General features: G+C 43.8%; 1 protein-coding gene across 1 annotated transcript; it reads left to right on the top strand.

Annotated features, from left to right (window-relative positions):
- The first annotated feature begins 15 nt into the window (after positions 1-15).
- On the top strand, positions 16-11,275 carry S100Z (S100 calcium binding protein Z). The gene is given in 4 exon segments (XM_025438312.1): positions 16-106; positions 8,025-8,144; positions 8,147-8,199; positions 11,111-11,275. Coding segments are annotated over 4 exon segments (429 nt in total).
- Positions 11,276-17,795: the final 6,520 nt, after the last annotated feature.

Raw genomic sequence — 17,795 nt, 5'->3', positions numbered from 1 at the left:
ACTGAAGGTCCTGAGATGGCCCTGCTCTCTCAGCTTCCCGTGGCCCGAAACTGCGGAGGGGGCATGGAAGGCTTTCAGGTTTCTGGGCTGTGCATCTCAAAAACAGGTAAGTGAGAAATAAGTACTAATGAACTTCAAAAAAGTTTGGCAATAATCAAGAGAGGCTTTATTAAGCAGACATTGCTCAGATGACCCCGAGGAGTGATAAAGCAATGCTACTTTATGATCTGAGGTGATGTTTTCAGCAGCAGAAACTGATTTTTGGTTAAACTGCACATTTTTTAAAATAAAGATTTTATTTATTTGACAGAGCCAGAGAGCACAAGCAGGGGGCACAGCAGAGGGAAGAGGGAGAAGCAGGCTCCATGCTGAGCAAGGAGCCCATGCGGGACTTGACCCCAGGACCCCGGGATCAGGCCCTGGGCCGAAGGCAGACGCTTAATCGACTGAGCCACCCAGGTGCCCTAAACTGAATATTTTTAAAAAGCCCTGTATTAATTCTGTTAAGATATTCAAGGAAGTCTCTTGCAGAGAACCCATTGTTACTTCTACATTTTCATTGCTGCTTTGCAGAGAAGGCTGCTCTAGAAAATAGGAAATAGTGCCCTCTTCTGTAAGATCTTGGCACGTTTATCCGTTCCAAAACCACATGTGAGAATTCCTCACTTAAGTTTTTATTCCTGAGAACTTTTTTTTTTTTTAAGATTTTATTTATTTATTCATCCATGAGAGACAGAGAGAGAGAGAGGCAGAGACACAGGCAGAGGGAGAAGCAGGCTCCATGCAGGGAACCTGAAGTGGGACTCGATCCCCGGTCTCCAGGATCAGGCCCTGGGCCCAAGGCAGTGCTCAACTGGCTGCGCCCCAGACACCCCCTTGTCCTGTTTCTGAACAGCCCGCACACATGTGTGAGCAGCCCGCACACACGTGTGAGCACACATGCTGATCCATCAACTGATTTTAGAATAAAAAAATTTGTCAAGGAAAAAGAAACTGCCCAGGCATTAACTTGAGTGTGTTCCTCTCACAGAAAATGTCCAGTTACGTATGTACCTTGGGGTCAGTTTAGTATCTCACAATAATCTGCAGTGTATTTCTCAGTAATAGTCAAGTATTTGTCCTGAACTGATACCTTCTCACAGACTCTGTGGAGCAAATACGTGCTGCTTAATCATGTGAGCAAAACGGGCTTTGCAGCCGGGGAGGTGCCTGAGGAGAGTCCGTGCATATTGCAGCCAAACATCTGTATTCGGGTGGCTTAAATGCTTTGTCAACAACATGATTTTTTTAAAAAAATATTTTATTTATTTATTCATAGAGACAGAGAGAGAGGCAGAGACACAGGCAGAGAAGTAGGCATCTTACAGAGAGCCTGATGTGGGACTCAATCCAGGGTCTCCAGGATCATGCCCTGGGCTGCAGGCAGCGCTAAACTGCTGTGCCACTGGGGCTGCCCTCCCCCCACCCGCCCGAACAAGATGATTTTTAAGATACTTTATTTCAGGGAGTAGAAGTATTTCAGGGCGCCCGGTGGCTCAGCAGTTACGGCTCAGGTCGTGACCCCAGGTCCCAGGATCGAGTCCTGCATTGGGCTCCCGCAGGGAGCCTGCTTCTCCCTTGGCCTGTGTCTCTGCCTCTCTCTGTGTCTCTCATGGATAACTACATGAAAATTCTTTAAAAAAATAAAATACTTTATTTCAAAAATTTTTAAAGATTTATTTATTTATTTATGTATTTATTTATGAAAGAGAGAGAGAGAGAGAGAGAGAGAATGAGAGAGGCAGAGACACAGGAGGAGGGAGAAACAGGCTCCATGCTGGGAGCCTGACATGGGACTTGATCCCGGGACTCCAGGATTGTGCCCTGGGCCAAAGGCAGGCGCTAAACCTCTGAGCCACCCAGGGATCCCCAAAATACTTTATTTCATTTTGGGGGGTTATAAAAGTAAAGTATAGCTATTACTGACAATTTAAAATTACCAAACCCAAGACACCGGGGTGGTTCAGTTGGTTAAGCACTTCTGCACAGGTCATGACCTGGGCTCCTGGAACTGAGTCCCTCTGGGCTCCCTCCTCAGCGGGGAGCCTGCTTCTCCCTCTGCTTCTGCCCTTCCCCCCGTTCCTGTTTTTTCTCTTTCTCTCTGACAAACACATTTGAAAAAAAAGATTCTAAAAATAAATAAGTAAAATAAAATTTCCAAAACCAAGAATAATACAAGCTGAAAAAAGAAAACTCATCCCACAAAAACTCCTATTAACATTTTTACATATTTACGTTGTCTTTTCTGTGGCATATATAAAAACATAACATTTCAAATCTAGAATTTTATGGGCTAAGTTGTAAAATTCAACATTATACCTTTAAAAACATTGCCTAATATGGAGATAGTTTACAATTTCTTTTAAAGATTTTATTTATTTATAAAAAAAATAAAGATTTTATTTATTTATTTGATAGAGAGAGCCAAGCAGGAGGAGCAGCAGGCAGAGGGAGGGAAGAAGCAGACTCTTCACAGAGCAGGGAGCCTGATATGTGCTGGATCCCAGGACCCTGAGATCATGACCTGAGCCCAAGGCAGGTGCTCAACTGACTGAGCCACCCAGGTGCCCTGATAGATTACGATTTCAAATAATGTACAATTACAATTGATGTTTTAATTGAAAATATGTTTTGTTTTTTTTTTAGAGGGGGGAGAGGCAGAGGGAGAGAATCTTAAGGAGGTTCCATGCCCAGCCTGGAGCCCTGAGGGATGGATCTCATGATCCTGAGATCATGGTATGAGCTGACATCAAGGGTCACTTAACCGACTGAGCCACTCAGGTACCTCTGAAAATACAATTTAATAGTAGCATTGAAAAATTTAAAAAACTATCCATAATTCATTAAATAACTATTAAAACTATTTGTATTTTCCTTCTCTAAATGTACACAGGTTTCTTTCCCCATTACAGCACATGTATGGTTACCATTTTGCTATTGTCAATTATTTTGCTGAAAAAAAAATTTCCCTTCTGTAGTCTTTCTAATTCTACTTTTTTTTCTTTTTACAGATTTTATTTGTTCTTTTGAGAGAGTGAACACACACACAAGAGGGGGGAAGGGCAGAGGGAGAGAGAAGCAGGGTCCCCATTGAGCAGGGAGCCCAACAAGGGGCTGGATCCCAGGACCCTGAGATCATGACCTGAGCTGAAGGCAGCCGCTTAATCGAATTAACCACCCAGGTACCCTATCTAATTCTACTTTAAAAAGGCTGCATAAAATAAAATAAAATAAAATAGCTGCATAATTTTATTTTTTGTCAGAAAAACATGGATTTGAACCTCAGCATGCTATAATCTAGTTATGTGATTCCAGGAAACTTTCTTTGAATAGCTTTATTGAGTTATATTTGACATAAAATAAACCACACATATTTTAAATGTATACTTTGATGAGTTCTGATATATGTATACACCATCACCATAATCAAGACAATGAGCATATCCCTTACCCCCAAATGTTTCCTTATACCTCTTGTAATCCCTCCATCTTACTCCACATAATTGTAAATTCGTCCATGTCATTGTTATAAAAATGACAGAGCGTTTGAATAAGGTTACATAAAAAGACAAAAACTGGAAACTTCCTAAGGAGGCAACTTTGCTCAGCACCCTAAGGGTGTTGGTCATTCCCAATTAATATGATGGCCGATTTTTTAATATATTTCCTTTCTTTCAGGCTCCAGGGCCAAGGCCCCACTTTACACAGCTCTACTCTTTTTTGCCTCCTACCTGTGGATTTGTACTTTTTTTCCTCTAAAATAGCCCTTACTTATGAACTCTCTCAATCTAAAATTTCTATTTCTCTCATTCTTTGCACACTATTTTCAGTGCACAGTTGTACGTTTTAGCCCTAAGGGTTATGACTCATGCCAGAAACTGAAAAGTCAAACTGTAATAATAGAACTTGTAAAGTATGACCGGACAACCTTTCTATGCTATAAAGAGATGTGTCTTCCGTGCCCACCCTGGGATTTCACGTCACTTGTAAATTGGTGTTCCTAGCCTGAAAGGGTCCTATTAAGGCTTTGACATTGTTTTTCTGAAAGGCTCCTGCAGGGCAGAGGCTGGGGCTGGTTTACATCCCAGATAAGCCCTGGATGGGCCAATCTCAAGCACATTCTGGGAATTTAGAGGGCTTCTAGATGTAGTCATGCAGTCTGACACTAAGAGGCAGCATGTACCAACAGAAACATCTAGCTAGGCTAAAGCCAAGCACTAATCAAGTAGAAACCACCTTGTTTCTAAACCCCAAGAGCTTAGGAGGTCTGGGTGGCTCAGCGGTTGAGCGTTTGCCTTCAGTTCAGGGTGTGATCCGAGGGTGTGAGATCCAGTCCATGGGGGAGCCTGCTTCTCCCTCTGCCTGTGTCTCTGCCTCTCTTTCTCTCTCTGTCTCTCATGAATAAACAAGTAAAATCTTTAAAATAAACAAACAGATCCCCAAGAGCCAAGAACGTAGAGAGTACATTCTCATCTCTCTAATCATATTATAACATTGCAATTTTAAATATCTATTCTATTAAATTTTGCCTGCCGGTTGAATTCTCCAGATAAATTGTGATCGAATTTGATTTAGATACACTGCTGACATACATACTCTGTAAGAGTTTACCCATTCGAGTGCGTTTATAACTTCAGCAGCTTAATCTGAAAATATTTAGTTCCAAATTCAAACTCTATGTTCTTTGAAATGACTGTTGTCTGTTTCTCCCTTTGATGAAACAAAATTTTTGGTGTGAAATAAAGGCAATCACATAAGTCTTTAGACAATTAAGCTGGACAAGTCTAAACTCTTGTGGGATCTTATAGTTTCTCCTGGGTCATTGGCTCATTAATCCATCCAGCAGCAAAGATTTCTGAACACTTCCCTCATATCATTGGATCTTATGCTAAATTCTATAGAATGCAAAGATGAAAAAGATATCAAATCTATCAAGGGACTTATTCAAAGTCTAGAGAGCGGGGAATATATGGGCAGACTAAAAACAAAACAAAACCAAAACTGATTACAGGAACGTGTGCTAAATGAAATGATAAAAAAAAAAAACGATAAAGACATGCTCCAGTGTACAGAGGTGGGCACCTACAGGAGGTGGGGGTTGGAAGTTGGGAAAGTGCTGCAAAACTTCCAAGAGGAGATATTTGAACTGAGCTTCAAGGAGTAGATAGAACAAGGATTCCCAGAATGAGCCAAGAAAAGGAAGAAAAAGAGCACAGCATTTTGGTCAGTTTGTAGGCAGAGTCCGGCTTTTGAATGCCCAGGGGGGAGGGCATTGATTTGCGTTTCCCATAAACTAGTCTGATAGCAGAATGGAAATGGGAATGGAGAACAGAAAGCAGTGAGAGAAGTAAGGAAGCTACCTCTATTTTGGTAATAGAGACCAAAATTATGAAGCCCAAGGTGGAGAAGAATAGAGAGAAATGGTAGCGTGGTGGTGCAGTAAATATTAAGTGTTGTAGAAGAAAGAGCGCATTTGGAAATGAGGAGACCCAGAGAAGTAGGATCACAAAGCCATAGGGGTTTTCCTGTATAGGAACACCCAACATAAAATAGCTGCCAGTGTTCCCTGCATTCTATCTAGTTAACACAATCTCCCCCAAATAACAAGGGGATGCCTGGGTGGCATCAGTTGGTTAAGCACCCGACCTTGATCTCGGCTCAGGTGTTGATCTCAGAGTCATGAGTTCAAGCCCCACATCAGGATCCACACTGGGTTTGAAGCCTACTTAAAAAAATAATAAATAACAACCAGATTTGTTCCAAGGACCAAGTTCTTCCGTCATCTTTACACAGGGCCTGGCATAACAGAAATGCCTGATAAATATTTCTTGACTATATGTAGGTACATTCACCCAGTGCAGTAGAATGGGCTAAATTTATGTGCTGATATAAAAATATTTCTAAAATATATTAAATAAAAAAGACAAGGTGTACCGCATGTTGATACTATTGTGTATCTATGTGTGTTTAAGGGCACATATGTAACATGTATCTCACATAAATTGTATACATATGTATTTTATTCTGGGAGGGTAATAATAGCTGACACATACATAGCATTTACTACGGAGGCACATATTTTAGCTCATTTAATGCTTTCTGTTAGGTAGGTACAACTGTTACCTTATTTATACAGATTGGGAAACAGTGTGGCAAGTGACTGGCCTGGGATCACCCCTCTGGTTAGTGGTGCGAGCTGAGGCCAGGGAGTCTGAGCTTCTTGCCATCATGATCCTGCCTCTCACCCAGGAGAGTGTTAATGGAGAGGCACTGGGTGGGAAAAGGTGGAGAAGGAATTTTACTTTTATTTTATACTCTTACGTATTGAAAATATTATTTTAGCAATGCGTTATTCCTTTAATAAAAAATACTAATTTAAAAATATTTTTGAGAATTGGACTTTAGGTATCTAGTGAGAACATCCCTGGGGACCTGGAGGGAGGCCTCAGTGGAGTGCGTGCGTGGTAAGAGCAATGGGGAATAGGCTGATGGAGGCTCCATCCCAACAGGATTGTTGAAAGGAAATACAAATAATACTTTTTATATAATCGACTTTCAGTCCTGAGAGGACAGGCTGTGTTTAAAAGACAGGGGTGCCTGGGTGGCACAGTCAGTTTAGTGCCTCCCAATTCTCGGTTTCTGCCCAGGTTGTGATCTCTGTGTTGTGGGATCAAGGCCCGCCTCTGGCTCCCCACTCCGTGCTACCTGCTTAAGTCTCTCTCCCTCTCCCTCTGCCCCTACCCCCTGTGATCTCTCTCTCTCTCTAAAATAAATAAATCTTAAAAAAATAAAAGCACAGTGGCTAATGTCTGGCTTTTCTTCTTCTTTTTCTTTGTTCACTTTCTCTCTCACTTGGAACCCTGCTCCATGTGGTTTCTTGCATACACAGCTGCTCTGGGCTTTTTTATCTATTTCAGTTTTTTTGGCTAGATAATACTATAACTGAAAAAGTTAAAATCAGTGGGAAATGTATAAATGAGAAACTTAGCCCAGCCACTCTGTACCACCCTCTATCCCCCTAGCTCCTGATAGTCACCACTTCTATTTCTTATGCATCCTTCCGGTGACTCCGTGGGAAAATGCAAGTATATACCCACATATATTTGTGGGATTTTTTTGCTGTTACACAGATGGGATCACTTTGTTCCTTTTTAACTTGGCATTTGGAGACCTTTCACACCGCCTCCCTTTTTTAACACTGCACAACCCTTCACTGGATTACTGTAAACTTGTCTGCTCTGTTTTTTCTCTTGACCTTGCTAATGGCCTTGCTAGGAAGCCTGCAGGTTTGAACCAGGGTTTCTTCTTTTCTCTTCTATCCTTAGATTCTTCCCAGTCATCACCTTCCTAGCACTTGGCTGCGATTTCCACTCATATTCCCAGAGTGAGGGTACAGAAGGCTTCCTTGTGGCCTCCCATCGCCTTCTCATCTGTGCACAGTGGGTGCCAGCCCATGCTGAGGGCCCTCTGGGCAGCAGCACACACCTGTTCCTTCTGATAATTAAAAACAGACATAGAGGCACTTCCACTTGAACCTCTCGTCGCTGGTAATTTTGGTCTTCTTGGGAACAGGTGTGCCTGCGTGGAATCCCAGGTATAAATGAGTAGAGTTTTTGACACCTGTTGACAGAGCTGGGTCCTGGCTGAACAGGTACAAAGTTGGGTCTTTTGTTCATTATCTATTTATTTTTAATCTAGGTTTTATTTTTATTTAAAGTATTATTTTTTAACCTGCGTTTTGGTCCCACTCTGTATTTGGTGTCTGACAGCTGGCTGGCAAATAGGCTGGAACTGCTAGATTTGGAGGGAGTCGGGGTTCGGGAGGAGAGGGCTCCTCTCCAGCCTGCCCTGGATGTGCAGAACGTTTTAACTGGGCTATGGGGTGAACGGGCATCACCTGGGCGTGGGAGAACCCAGGAGGCCAGGTTTTCTTTGGGTGCAGTTGCTGGGGCTGATTTTGAACACGTGTTTGTTTCCGGCCCGAGGGTGCTGGCCCGTCCCTGGGGCGGTGACTGTGTCATGCCTGCCCCCGGCTGGAGATCCCGTGAGCATCATGACTGGGACCTTCCACCAGGACTCCCGCAAGGAAGGGGACAGGTTCAAGCTCTACAGGGAGCACTGAAGACGCTGCCGCAGCGGGAGCCCCCGGAATTCCTCTCGGCAAGAGGCGGCTTTCAGCCCCAGTGGGTCAAGGGTGAGGGTGGGCCAGGTGCACATCCAGGTACCCCCCCCCCACACCCGGCCCTGCCACAAACAGTGCACCTGGTACTGAAATTCAGCAACCAGGGCAAGCAAACGCTGACGCCTTTGTGTACGGTTGATCCTTGAACAGCTCAGGTTGGGGCTGCGTAGGTCTCTTACATGTGCATCTTCTCCACTGCAGGATGGCAAATGTATTTTCTCTTATGATTTTCTTCATAACGTCTCCTTTTCTCTAGCTTGCATTATTGTTGTTGTTTTTCTTAAGGTTTTATTTATTTATTCATGAGAGACCCACAGACAGAGGCAGAGACACAGGCAGAGGGAGAAGCTGGCTCCATGCAGGGAGCCCGACGTGGGACTCGATCCGGGACCCCGGGGTCACAACCTGGGCCAAAGGCACACGCTCTACCACTGAGCCACCTGGGCGTTCCTAGCTTACACTATCATTAGACTATAGTATGTAATACATTATAAAGTACAAAATACATGTTAATCTCTTGTTTGTGTTATCAGTAAGGCTTCCTGTCCACAGCAGGCAGGCTATTAACAGTTAGGTATTTGTGGGTCAGAACTTTCTGGGGAGTCCCAAGTTATATGCAGACTTTCCTCTGTGTGTGGGGGAGTCGGCCGCCCTAACCCCTGTGTCGCTGGAGGCTCGCCTGTACCTAGGCATGTCATTTTCTTCATGTTGCCTGTGGTTGGGGTTTCCTGGGGTTGTAAATGATATGTGGGCTTTCCTCAATGATCAACATCCTGGCACAGCAGAGATACAGCCAGTTATTCCAGGAGTTATAGTTCTAACTAGTGGCACTAGTTCTACCTGGAGCTTTGTCCACCTGTCTGTAAAATCAATATTTCGTATTGGGCCAGCAGGGAAGCCTAGGGTACCTGATGCTGCGGTGGCAAGATTTCTAGTGAGTGACAAGTACTTAGCTTTGTCCAACAAGCACAGGCTGACTCCAAGTGATAGGGTGTATCTGGCCAGTGACCAGCTGGGTACCAGAGAGGACCACATCTCAAAATAGCCAGCAGTTCAATAAATCTCCACGTCAAGGCTTACAGTGGAGTGTTTGGGGGGGTCTTCTGTTTTGAGGAAAACCCTTGACTCCAATGTTTGTGCAGCTGCCTCGAATGGACTTTACAGCGCACTATCCGTGCGTGATGTTATTTGTCCAAACCTTGCATTAAGACTCCAGTGTTTGTAATTACGACACTTTCTCTTCTACTTTACCCTCTCTAGGAAAACTGTAAGAAAAAAAAGTTTCTTCTAAGTCATCGCTATGCCCAACGTGGGGTTTGAACTCCTACCTCAGATCAAGAGTCACATGCTCTATGGACTGAGCCAGCCCACTGCCCCTGAAGTAAACACTTTTAACATGGTAGTTCTTCACAGTACCTTTTTAGTGATTTTAGGAGTCCCTAGGAACCTCTCCCTGCCCCCAAATTTAGTTTGGCTACTGGATTATATAATATTTAGAATAAAAGGTTCAGCAGGTGAAACTTGGCACACTGATTTATTCAAGTGAAATTTATAATTGTTTTTGGCCAAGTTGATTTTGATCAATTAAAGTTTACAACCTTCTAATGGTTGGCCCCTATTGAGAGGGCAATGCGAATTCCCGAATTCCTGGAGGGAATGAATGATGTTTAGAAATATTTCTCAGTGGGATGCCTGGGTGGCTCAGCTGTTGAGCATCTGCCTTCAGCTCAGGTCATGATCCCAGGGTCCCAGGAACCAGTCCCACATTGGGCTCCTTGTGAGGAGCCTGCTTTTCCCTCTGCCTGTGTCTCTGCCTCTCTCTCTCTCTCTCTCTCTCTCTCTCTCTCTGTCTCTCATGAGTAAATAAACAAAATCTTAAAAAAAAATTTTCTCAGCAACCATCAATCACAGGAGAGGTGAATGCTTCACTGTCCCACCCCCTTTCTGAAGCCTGACCTCTTCTATGGGTCCTTTGCCTTACTTTCCACCCCTAAAATGCAGTCATCTTTATAAGATCTATGCTTTATTAGGTGCCTCTTTTTTTTTGAGTGTCAGGTGTTGTGCCAAGAGGCCTGACAGATAAAATAATGTGTGCCCCATGCAATATTAGAGACATACTTAAATTATTCATTTTTCGTCTGAAACTCACATTTAACTGGATGTTGTATATTTTTAATTTACTAAACCTAGCAACCTGGTGCCAAGCGCTTTTACAAGTGTTGATGTGGGGCACCTGGGTTGTTCAGTTGGTTCAGTGTCTGCCTTCAGTTTGGGCCCTGATCTCAGGGTCCTGGGATCCAGTCCCATGTCTGCCTCCCTGCTCAGCAAGAAGTCTGCTTCTCCCTTTCCCTCTTCCCTTCCTCCCGCCCCTCCCCCCACTCATGCTCCTTGTCTGTCTCTCTCAAATAAATAAAATCTTTTTTTTTTTTAAAGTATTGATGTATCCTCCAGCTTTGTGGGGAGATATTCTTCCCATTTTATAAAAGGAAATTCAGAAATGTTAAGTGATTTGCTGAAAGTTCCATCGTTGGTGAAAGGTAGAGCAACCTACTATTTTTGGCTTTAAAGCATGCTTTGTTCTGTGTCTTGTGTCCTAGCCCTCGCCCCTCGAAGTTGTGTAAATGCATTTTCAGGATGAGCAGCTCACTTTGATGAGATGCTGTTTGCTCTCAGTGTTTAGGTCTGAGATGGAATTAGATGGCCCTGGGGCAGAAAGCTAGACTCATTTAGAATTGGTGCTTGGTTTAAGTCTACCTGCAAATGGGCTCTTGGAAATTGTCCTTAGATGCTAAAACAAATAAAAACTTGAGCATAAATAAAAGGAAAATGCAATTTCAGTTGTCATGAACCTCCAAGCCTGGGAGTTAGAAATTTTCTTTTTCCTTTTAGAGCCAAAAGGACCCACAATTGGTTGATAAGGTAATGCAGGACCTGGATGCCAATAAGGACAACGAAGTGGATTTTAATGAATTCGTGGTCATGGTGGCAGCTCTGACAGTTGCTTGTAATGATTACTTTGTAGAACAACTGAAGAAGAAAGGAAAACAAAGATAATTAGTAAGCTAATCTAAGGGCAGAAGTACACATAGTTATTTGCTTCCTGTTTGTCTATAGTCTTCAGACCTATAGTTAGAGTAATACCATTTATAGATGTCATATACATAGAATTAATAGTATTGTTAGGTGATGTGTACCTTAATAAATTGATTTAAATAGTCCAATTCTTATACGCCATACTTAAAATTTTCCTATATTATTAAGGATGCTATATGTATTTTTTTTAATCTGTCAAAGGGGAAGCACCACAAAATTTAGCTACTTTCAAATGAGACTAAAGCTTAGCAAACTTCTAAGAGACATTTATCACCCTCCAAGTGTATTTGGAACTTTTTATCCTATTAGCAAAATTAAGTGGCTCTTCCACCCTCTTGTGATTCTTCTTCAAATGGAAGAAGTTGTGCAGATCTGTAAGGAGAAAGGCTGATATATAGAAGAAAGTACTGGCTTTGTCAGTGAGACAGGTCAGGAGAGGGGTACACGAGGTATAGGTATTCAAGCCAGGAGAGCTGCAGCCAGTCTGGTGTATCAATATGCCTTCCCTTGCCCCACAGGTCCCCTAATTCTGAGGCAAGTGTTTTACACCATTTCCCAGTGCTGGCCCTGGAGTTGAGATTCAGTCACCTGCCCTGGGAGGCTGGCCTGATGCTACCCCTTCCATGGACTGCCTCACTGCATAACCCCACTCCGCGTGTCTGCACTCTCAAATGAATGACTTGTGTGCAAATCCTTGTTTCACAGTGTGCTTGGGGGAAACCAGACTATGACAGATCTCTTCGAGAATTTTAGAAAGAAAATGGTGTGATTAAATGTATATACTTTTTCTTTTTATGAATTTATTACTTTTAAGGTTTTATTTTTATGTAATCTCTACACCCACAATGGCACTCAAACTCACAACCCAAGATCAAGAGACACTTGCTCTTTTGACTGACGCAGCCAGATGCCCCTAGATTTACACTTTTAATTTTTTTTTTTTTATGATAGTCACACAGAGAGAGAGAGAGAGAGGCAGAGACACAGGCAGAGGTAGAAGCAGGCTCCATGTACCGGGAGCCGACGTGGGATTCGATCCTGGGTCTCCAGGATCACGCCCTGGGCCAAAGGCAGGCGCCAAACCACCGCGCCACCCAGGGATCCCTAGATTTACACTTTTAAACACTTACCTCTGCTACTGTGTAAAGAAAGGGGTATAGAGAGGGCCAGTGTGGAAGAGGGAGATTAGTTAGGAGGCCATTCTTGTGTTCTGAGCAAGAGACGACAGTGTGTCTCAGCCCAGGATTCAAGCAATGGAGATCAATTTGTTTAGTAGGTTGGAGGTAGGAGTGGTAGGACATGCCAGTAAACTGATGAAGAAGTGTCAGAAAAGAGTAGTGCAGGGTAGAGGGTCACTACTATTGCTGGTCTCATATCTATTCTTCCTTTCTTCCATATATTAGAAGCCTAATTTTTGCACGGTAGCAATGTGCCCAGTTAAGAAACTATTTCCCAGCCTCCCTTGCCACTGAGGTTGTAACAGAGTTCTGGACAATGAGACATAAGCAGAAGTCTCCTGGAAATGTCTGGGAATGTTTTGTTATTTCCATATCGGATCTATGCCTTTCACCTTGATTCCTTCCTTGTCTTCCCATTGGGATGTAGATGCAGGGCTGGGGGTGAGGCTGCCAGCTTGCAACCACAAGGATAGCGAAGAAAGAGATAGAAGGAGCTGGGACATGGTTGTCACTGTGGAGGCACTGCATGGCCCGTGGTCTACCTGCCTCTGGTCCTCTCTTTATGTGAAAAGAGAATGACTGCTCTCTGGTTAAGTTGGATTCTGTTACATGCAGCTGAACACAACCTCTAATGTTTAGATTTTTGGTCAAGCAAATTTAGTAAGTGGGAAAGGCTGGGAGAGGAACAACTTTGGGATGGGATGTCCACTTAAAATGCCTATTGGATATTCAAGTAGAGATACCACATGGGCAATTGTAGAGATGACCCAGTCTAGAGCTCAGGGTGAAGAGAGGAATTGGAGAGACAGATGTGGAAGTCATTAACATCTAGATGATAACAGGACTAGAGGGGATCACTTAGGATGAGCTTGTAGATGGGGAAGAAGAAAGGTCTAAAAGCTGTCAGGAGAAAGAAGAGCCAGCAAATCATACAGCAAAGGCATGGCCAGGAGGATAGAAAGAAAACTAGGAGAGTATGGTGCCTCAGAGGCCTAGAGAAGAGAGTTCTTGAAGAAGAAAAGAGGGTGAAATCTAAAATCCACTGAGAGAAGGAGTAAGAGGAGAATGGAGAACTGACCATTACACGATCTCTACACCAAAATAGAGATCATCAGAAACGTTAATGACCCAGATGAGAAGGATTTTGCTTTACAAAAATATCCGTCTCCCAGTTTGGCAGACTGTAGATGTTCAATAAATATTTGTTAAATGAACAAATGAAAGAACCTGCCAATTGTTGGTTTTCTAGGGCTAAGACCTGTCATTTTTTTCCTTCAAATAGAGTAATACTTTTGTGTCTCTTAAGCCGGTTCTGAGCAGACAGGGCAGGGAGAAATTAGAAGAGCATTCAGGAGAAGAAATGTATACTCTTGTCTTTCAAAAAGTTGGGGAAAAATGAGAAGAAAAAGGTGGACCACATATTTCAGAAGTGTTCAGACTTTTTTCTTTTTAAAAGATTTTTATCTAGTAATTAATTAAGTACCCTAGACACAGAGAGAGAGAGGCAGAGACACAGGCAGAAGGAGAAGCAGGCTCCCTGCAGGGAGCCTGATGCAGGACTGGATCCCCAACAGATCCCTGGATGTGGGTAGAATCACGCCCTGACACAAAGGCAGACGCTCATCCACTGAGCACCCCCAGGTGTCCCATTTTTTCTTATAAGATGGCATACTGCTTATGAAAGAGAAAGCCTGAACGTTTCTCAGGGGCTTTGAAATATTTGATTTTAATTTGGCCTGAAGTTTACATATTCTAAAATGAGTCACCAAAACATGAAAAGTAAGTTCAAAATTTTCCTCATGTCCAATTCAGGGAAGGACATCCTCAGCATAGAGAAATAAATGAAAAAAACAGTGTTCATTTCATGCTGTTTCTAAAATTCAATCAAAAGGGAGGAAAAGCAATTTTGTGTCAGATTAGATATCAAATGAGTAAAGATTACATGATGCCCCAGAAGCTCTTTCCTAGTGAAGCGGGGGAGGTGGTGGGTTTTCTTTTGTGAGTGTGTTAGTTGTGCACCGTAAGTTTGTAGGAAGCAAAACTGATTATTTCTTCTGCCCATAGACATTGACTTGTGCATTTGCTGCCGTTTTAATCAACTTTAAACAATATTCAAGGGTCATCTCCGCACAAGCACATTCTCCCGTTTAACATTTCCCCCAATGTAGTTATTGCAAGACAAGACTTCCGGGAGACAGTAGCCTAGGCCTGACTGGGGCCCTGCACTGGAGATGTGGCTGGCAATACAAAGAGCTAGAAATAGGACAAGGAGGGCCTTCCAGAGGTAAAACCCTGGAATTGAGCCTTCCATAAGGCAAAGAAACAGGAAACTTAAAGAGAATGTGGGGGGGGGGGGGCACCTGGGTGGCTCAGTGGATTAAGGGTCTGCCTTCTGCTAGGTCCTGATCCTGGAGTCCCACGATGGAGTCCCCATCAGGCTCCCTGCTCAGCGGGGAGTCAGCCTCTCCCTCTGCCCCTCACCTGCTCGCACTCTCTTTCTCTCCCTCTTCCTCTGCCTCTCAGATAAATAAAGAAAATCTTCACAAAAAAATAAGGAGAATTTGGGTGAAGTCCAGCAGGTATGAAGCAAGGGAGTTTGGGGGGGGGGGGTCAATGCAAGTGGTCTGGCGCCCCCTAGTGTGTAGGGGTGGAAGAGGAGGGGATGGGGCTGGAGAACTGTGGACAGGACTCAGGATCCCAAAAGGCCCTGGTGCTAATATGAGAAATTTGGAATTTATCCTCAGTGTTATGGAAAATCATTATACAACTTTATGCATCTTTGCTTTTTACTCACAACAGTTTGCCTGTTTCTAAATATTCTCCTAAAATTTTTAAATCGTTAAAGCAGTGATTTTGAACCCTAACTTGACATTACACTTACCTGAGATATTGCTAGAAATGTTTATGAATAAGCTCCACCTTCCACAAAGATTCTGATCCTCTTGGTCTGGAGATGGGACCCAGGCATCAGCATTTTTCAAAGAGCATCAGATGAGTCTAAATGCAACCAGGGTTGAAAATCACTGCTTTTATGGTGACTCACTTAAACAATCAGATCGGCATCTGTCTGAGAAGTGTCTAGGACAGCAGCTGTTGCAATTTTAACGTGAATGTGAATCACCTCGGGATCTGATTTAGCTTTAGTAGGTGTGGGCCAGGGCCTGAAATCCTGCGTTTCTAACAAACTCCCAGGTGATGCTGATGGTGATGATAGAAATGGTGAAGAAGAAAGAGTGGAGGTGTCATTTGGGAAGCAGGCACCTGTAAAATAGTTCTTGCTGGGGCATATTCCCTTTGGAAGAATATAAGACAACACAGATATGAGGTTCAGAGAGGCCCAGGGGGGAGAAACCTGGACAGAATATTCCCGAGGACCCTGGGCAAGGGGAAGGGAAATGGTGCTCCAGACTACCTCAGGTCAAAGGTCTTGGGCAAGTCTTTGAACTCCTTTACCCTCATTTTTTTGGCAAGCCTCAGCTAGAGTGGCTCATCTGCATCAGAATTAACTAGGGGGCACTTTGACCTTTGGGATTCTCAGACCCCACCCCAGTCCTGCTGAATCAGGGGGGAGGAGGAGGTAGGGAAATCTGTGCATCCATGATTATTACGATTATTACGTACCCTCCAGTGGCTGACTTAGAGCTCCTATGGATAAAACAAGATAGGCAGGTGCCCAGGCCACGGCTAGTGCTCAGCAAGTGGCAGCATGAACCTGAAAACGGGGGTAATTGCGACAGAGCAGACATCTCTGGTCCAGCCCAGAGTCCACAGCTCTGCCTTCGGCTCAGGCTGTGATCCCAGGGTCATTTTAATATCTTAAAATGTAAGATTTTGTTTAATTAATTAATTAATTTAAAAGATTTTATTTATTTATTCATGAGAGACACAGAGAGAGGCAGAGACACAGGCAGAGGGAGAAGCAGGCTCCACGCAGGAAACCTGACGTGGGACTCGATCCTGGGACTCCAGGACCACGCCCGGAGCCAAAGGCAGATACTCAACCACTGAGCCACCCAGGCATCCCCAAATTTAAGATTTTAAATAAAAAATTTTAAAAAAATTTAAAAACTGCCTCAGCATGAGTTTTTATAGTTTTTATTTCTATAGCTGGGGCACCGGGATACACAAGCACCTGGTTCCTGGGGCCTCAGACACACCAGGTTTGGCCACTGGCCGCTGGACAAAATCCAAAGGCAGAGAGTCGAGTGGTGGTGAAACAAGAAAGGAATTAATTTAGTGGGGCCAACACCCGGAAGACCGTGGTCTGGTGCCCTAAAGACTCCAGAGTGCTGAAAATACTTCCTGGTTTCTATAAGGCAAATGTGGGCCCGAGGTGGGCGCGTGCGTGCAGGTGCAGGTGCGCGGTGAAGGGGTGAAGGCCGAGTCCGCCGCCGGCCTGGCTCAGGCCCGCGCACGGTCCTGCTGGCTGAGAGCAGTCCTGATGCGCCACGCGGAAATAACTTAATCAGTTAGAAAGCGTGAAGTCAAAATGAAGGTAAAGTCCTTTTTGATTTCTACTTGCAATTTTTTTTTTTTTTTTTGCAATTTTTCATAATACCCTGAATCAGCAAGATGAGGGCTCCCTTACAAAGGGAAGGCCTGAGATGGGGTGGGAAGCAATAGTTGCAGGAAAATCACTTCCCTTTCTAGCTTTTGTTTTTCTTTCTTTCTTTAAGATTTTATTTATTTATTCTTGAGAGACGCAGAGACATAGGCAGTGACACAGACAGAGGGAGAAGCAGGCTCCCTGCGGCCTGATGTTGGACTGGATCCCAAGACCCCAGGATCATGCTCTAGGCCAAAGGCAGATGCTCAACCACTGAGCGATCCAGGCGTCCCTAGCTTCTGTTTTCAAGAACCTGAGCCATTGAGGAAATTTGGGGAAGTGCCTCCAAGGAAAGCATCAAGAGAAAGGGAATTATCCCAGAGGAAAGGATTTCCTCTGAGACCAAAAAGGGACTTCCTGAGCTTTGGAGGAGAGAGAGAGGTTTGCAGTTTGCAGAGGAGCAAGGGCCTCCCAGCATTCAGGTGACCTCTCCCTAGAATCCTCTTCTAACATCTAACCTTCTCTCAGTCTCCCCACCTTTCACATCTATGACTCCTGGAGGTGGGTGATCAGAGTTTCTCCCATCTCTCACAAGTCTTGCAGTGTGTTCTCCAACTTTTCTTTGGAATATAATATCTATTGTCTTGAGGCCTCACCCAAAATTGTAATGTCTGGGTCCATATCCCTTGAAAAAGATCGGAAGGAAGCTCACCAGGGAGCTCACCATGATGGTGGCATTATAAGTGATGTTAATGTT

Source organism: Canis lupus, chromosome 3, assembly GCF_003254725.2.
Source record: "Canis lupus dingo isolate Sandy chromosome 3, ASM325472v2, whole genome shotgun sequence".
Lineage (NCBI taxonomy): Eukaryota > Metazoa > Chordata > Mammalia > Carnivora > Canidae > Canis > Canis lupus.
The sequence above is the reverse complement of the archived record's forward strand: the minus strand, read 5'-3'. Positions and strand labels throughout refer to the sequence as shown.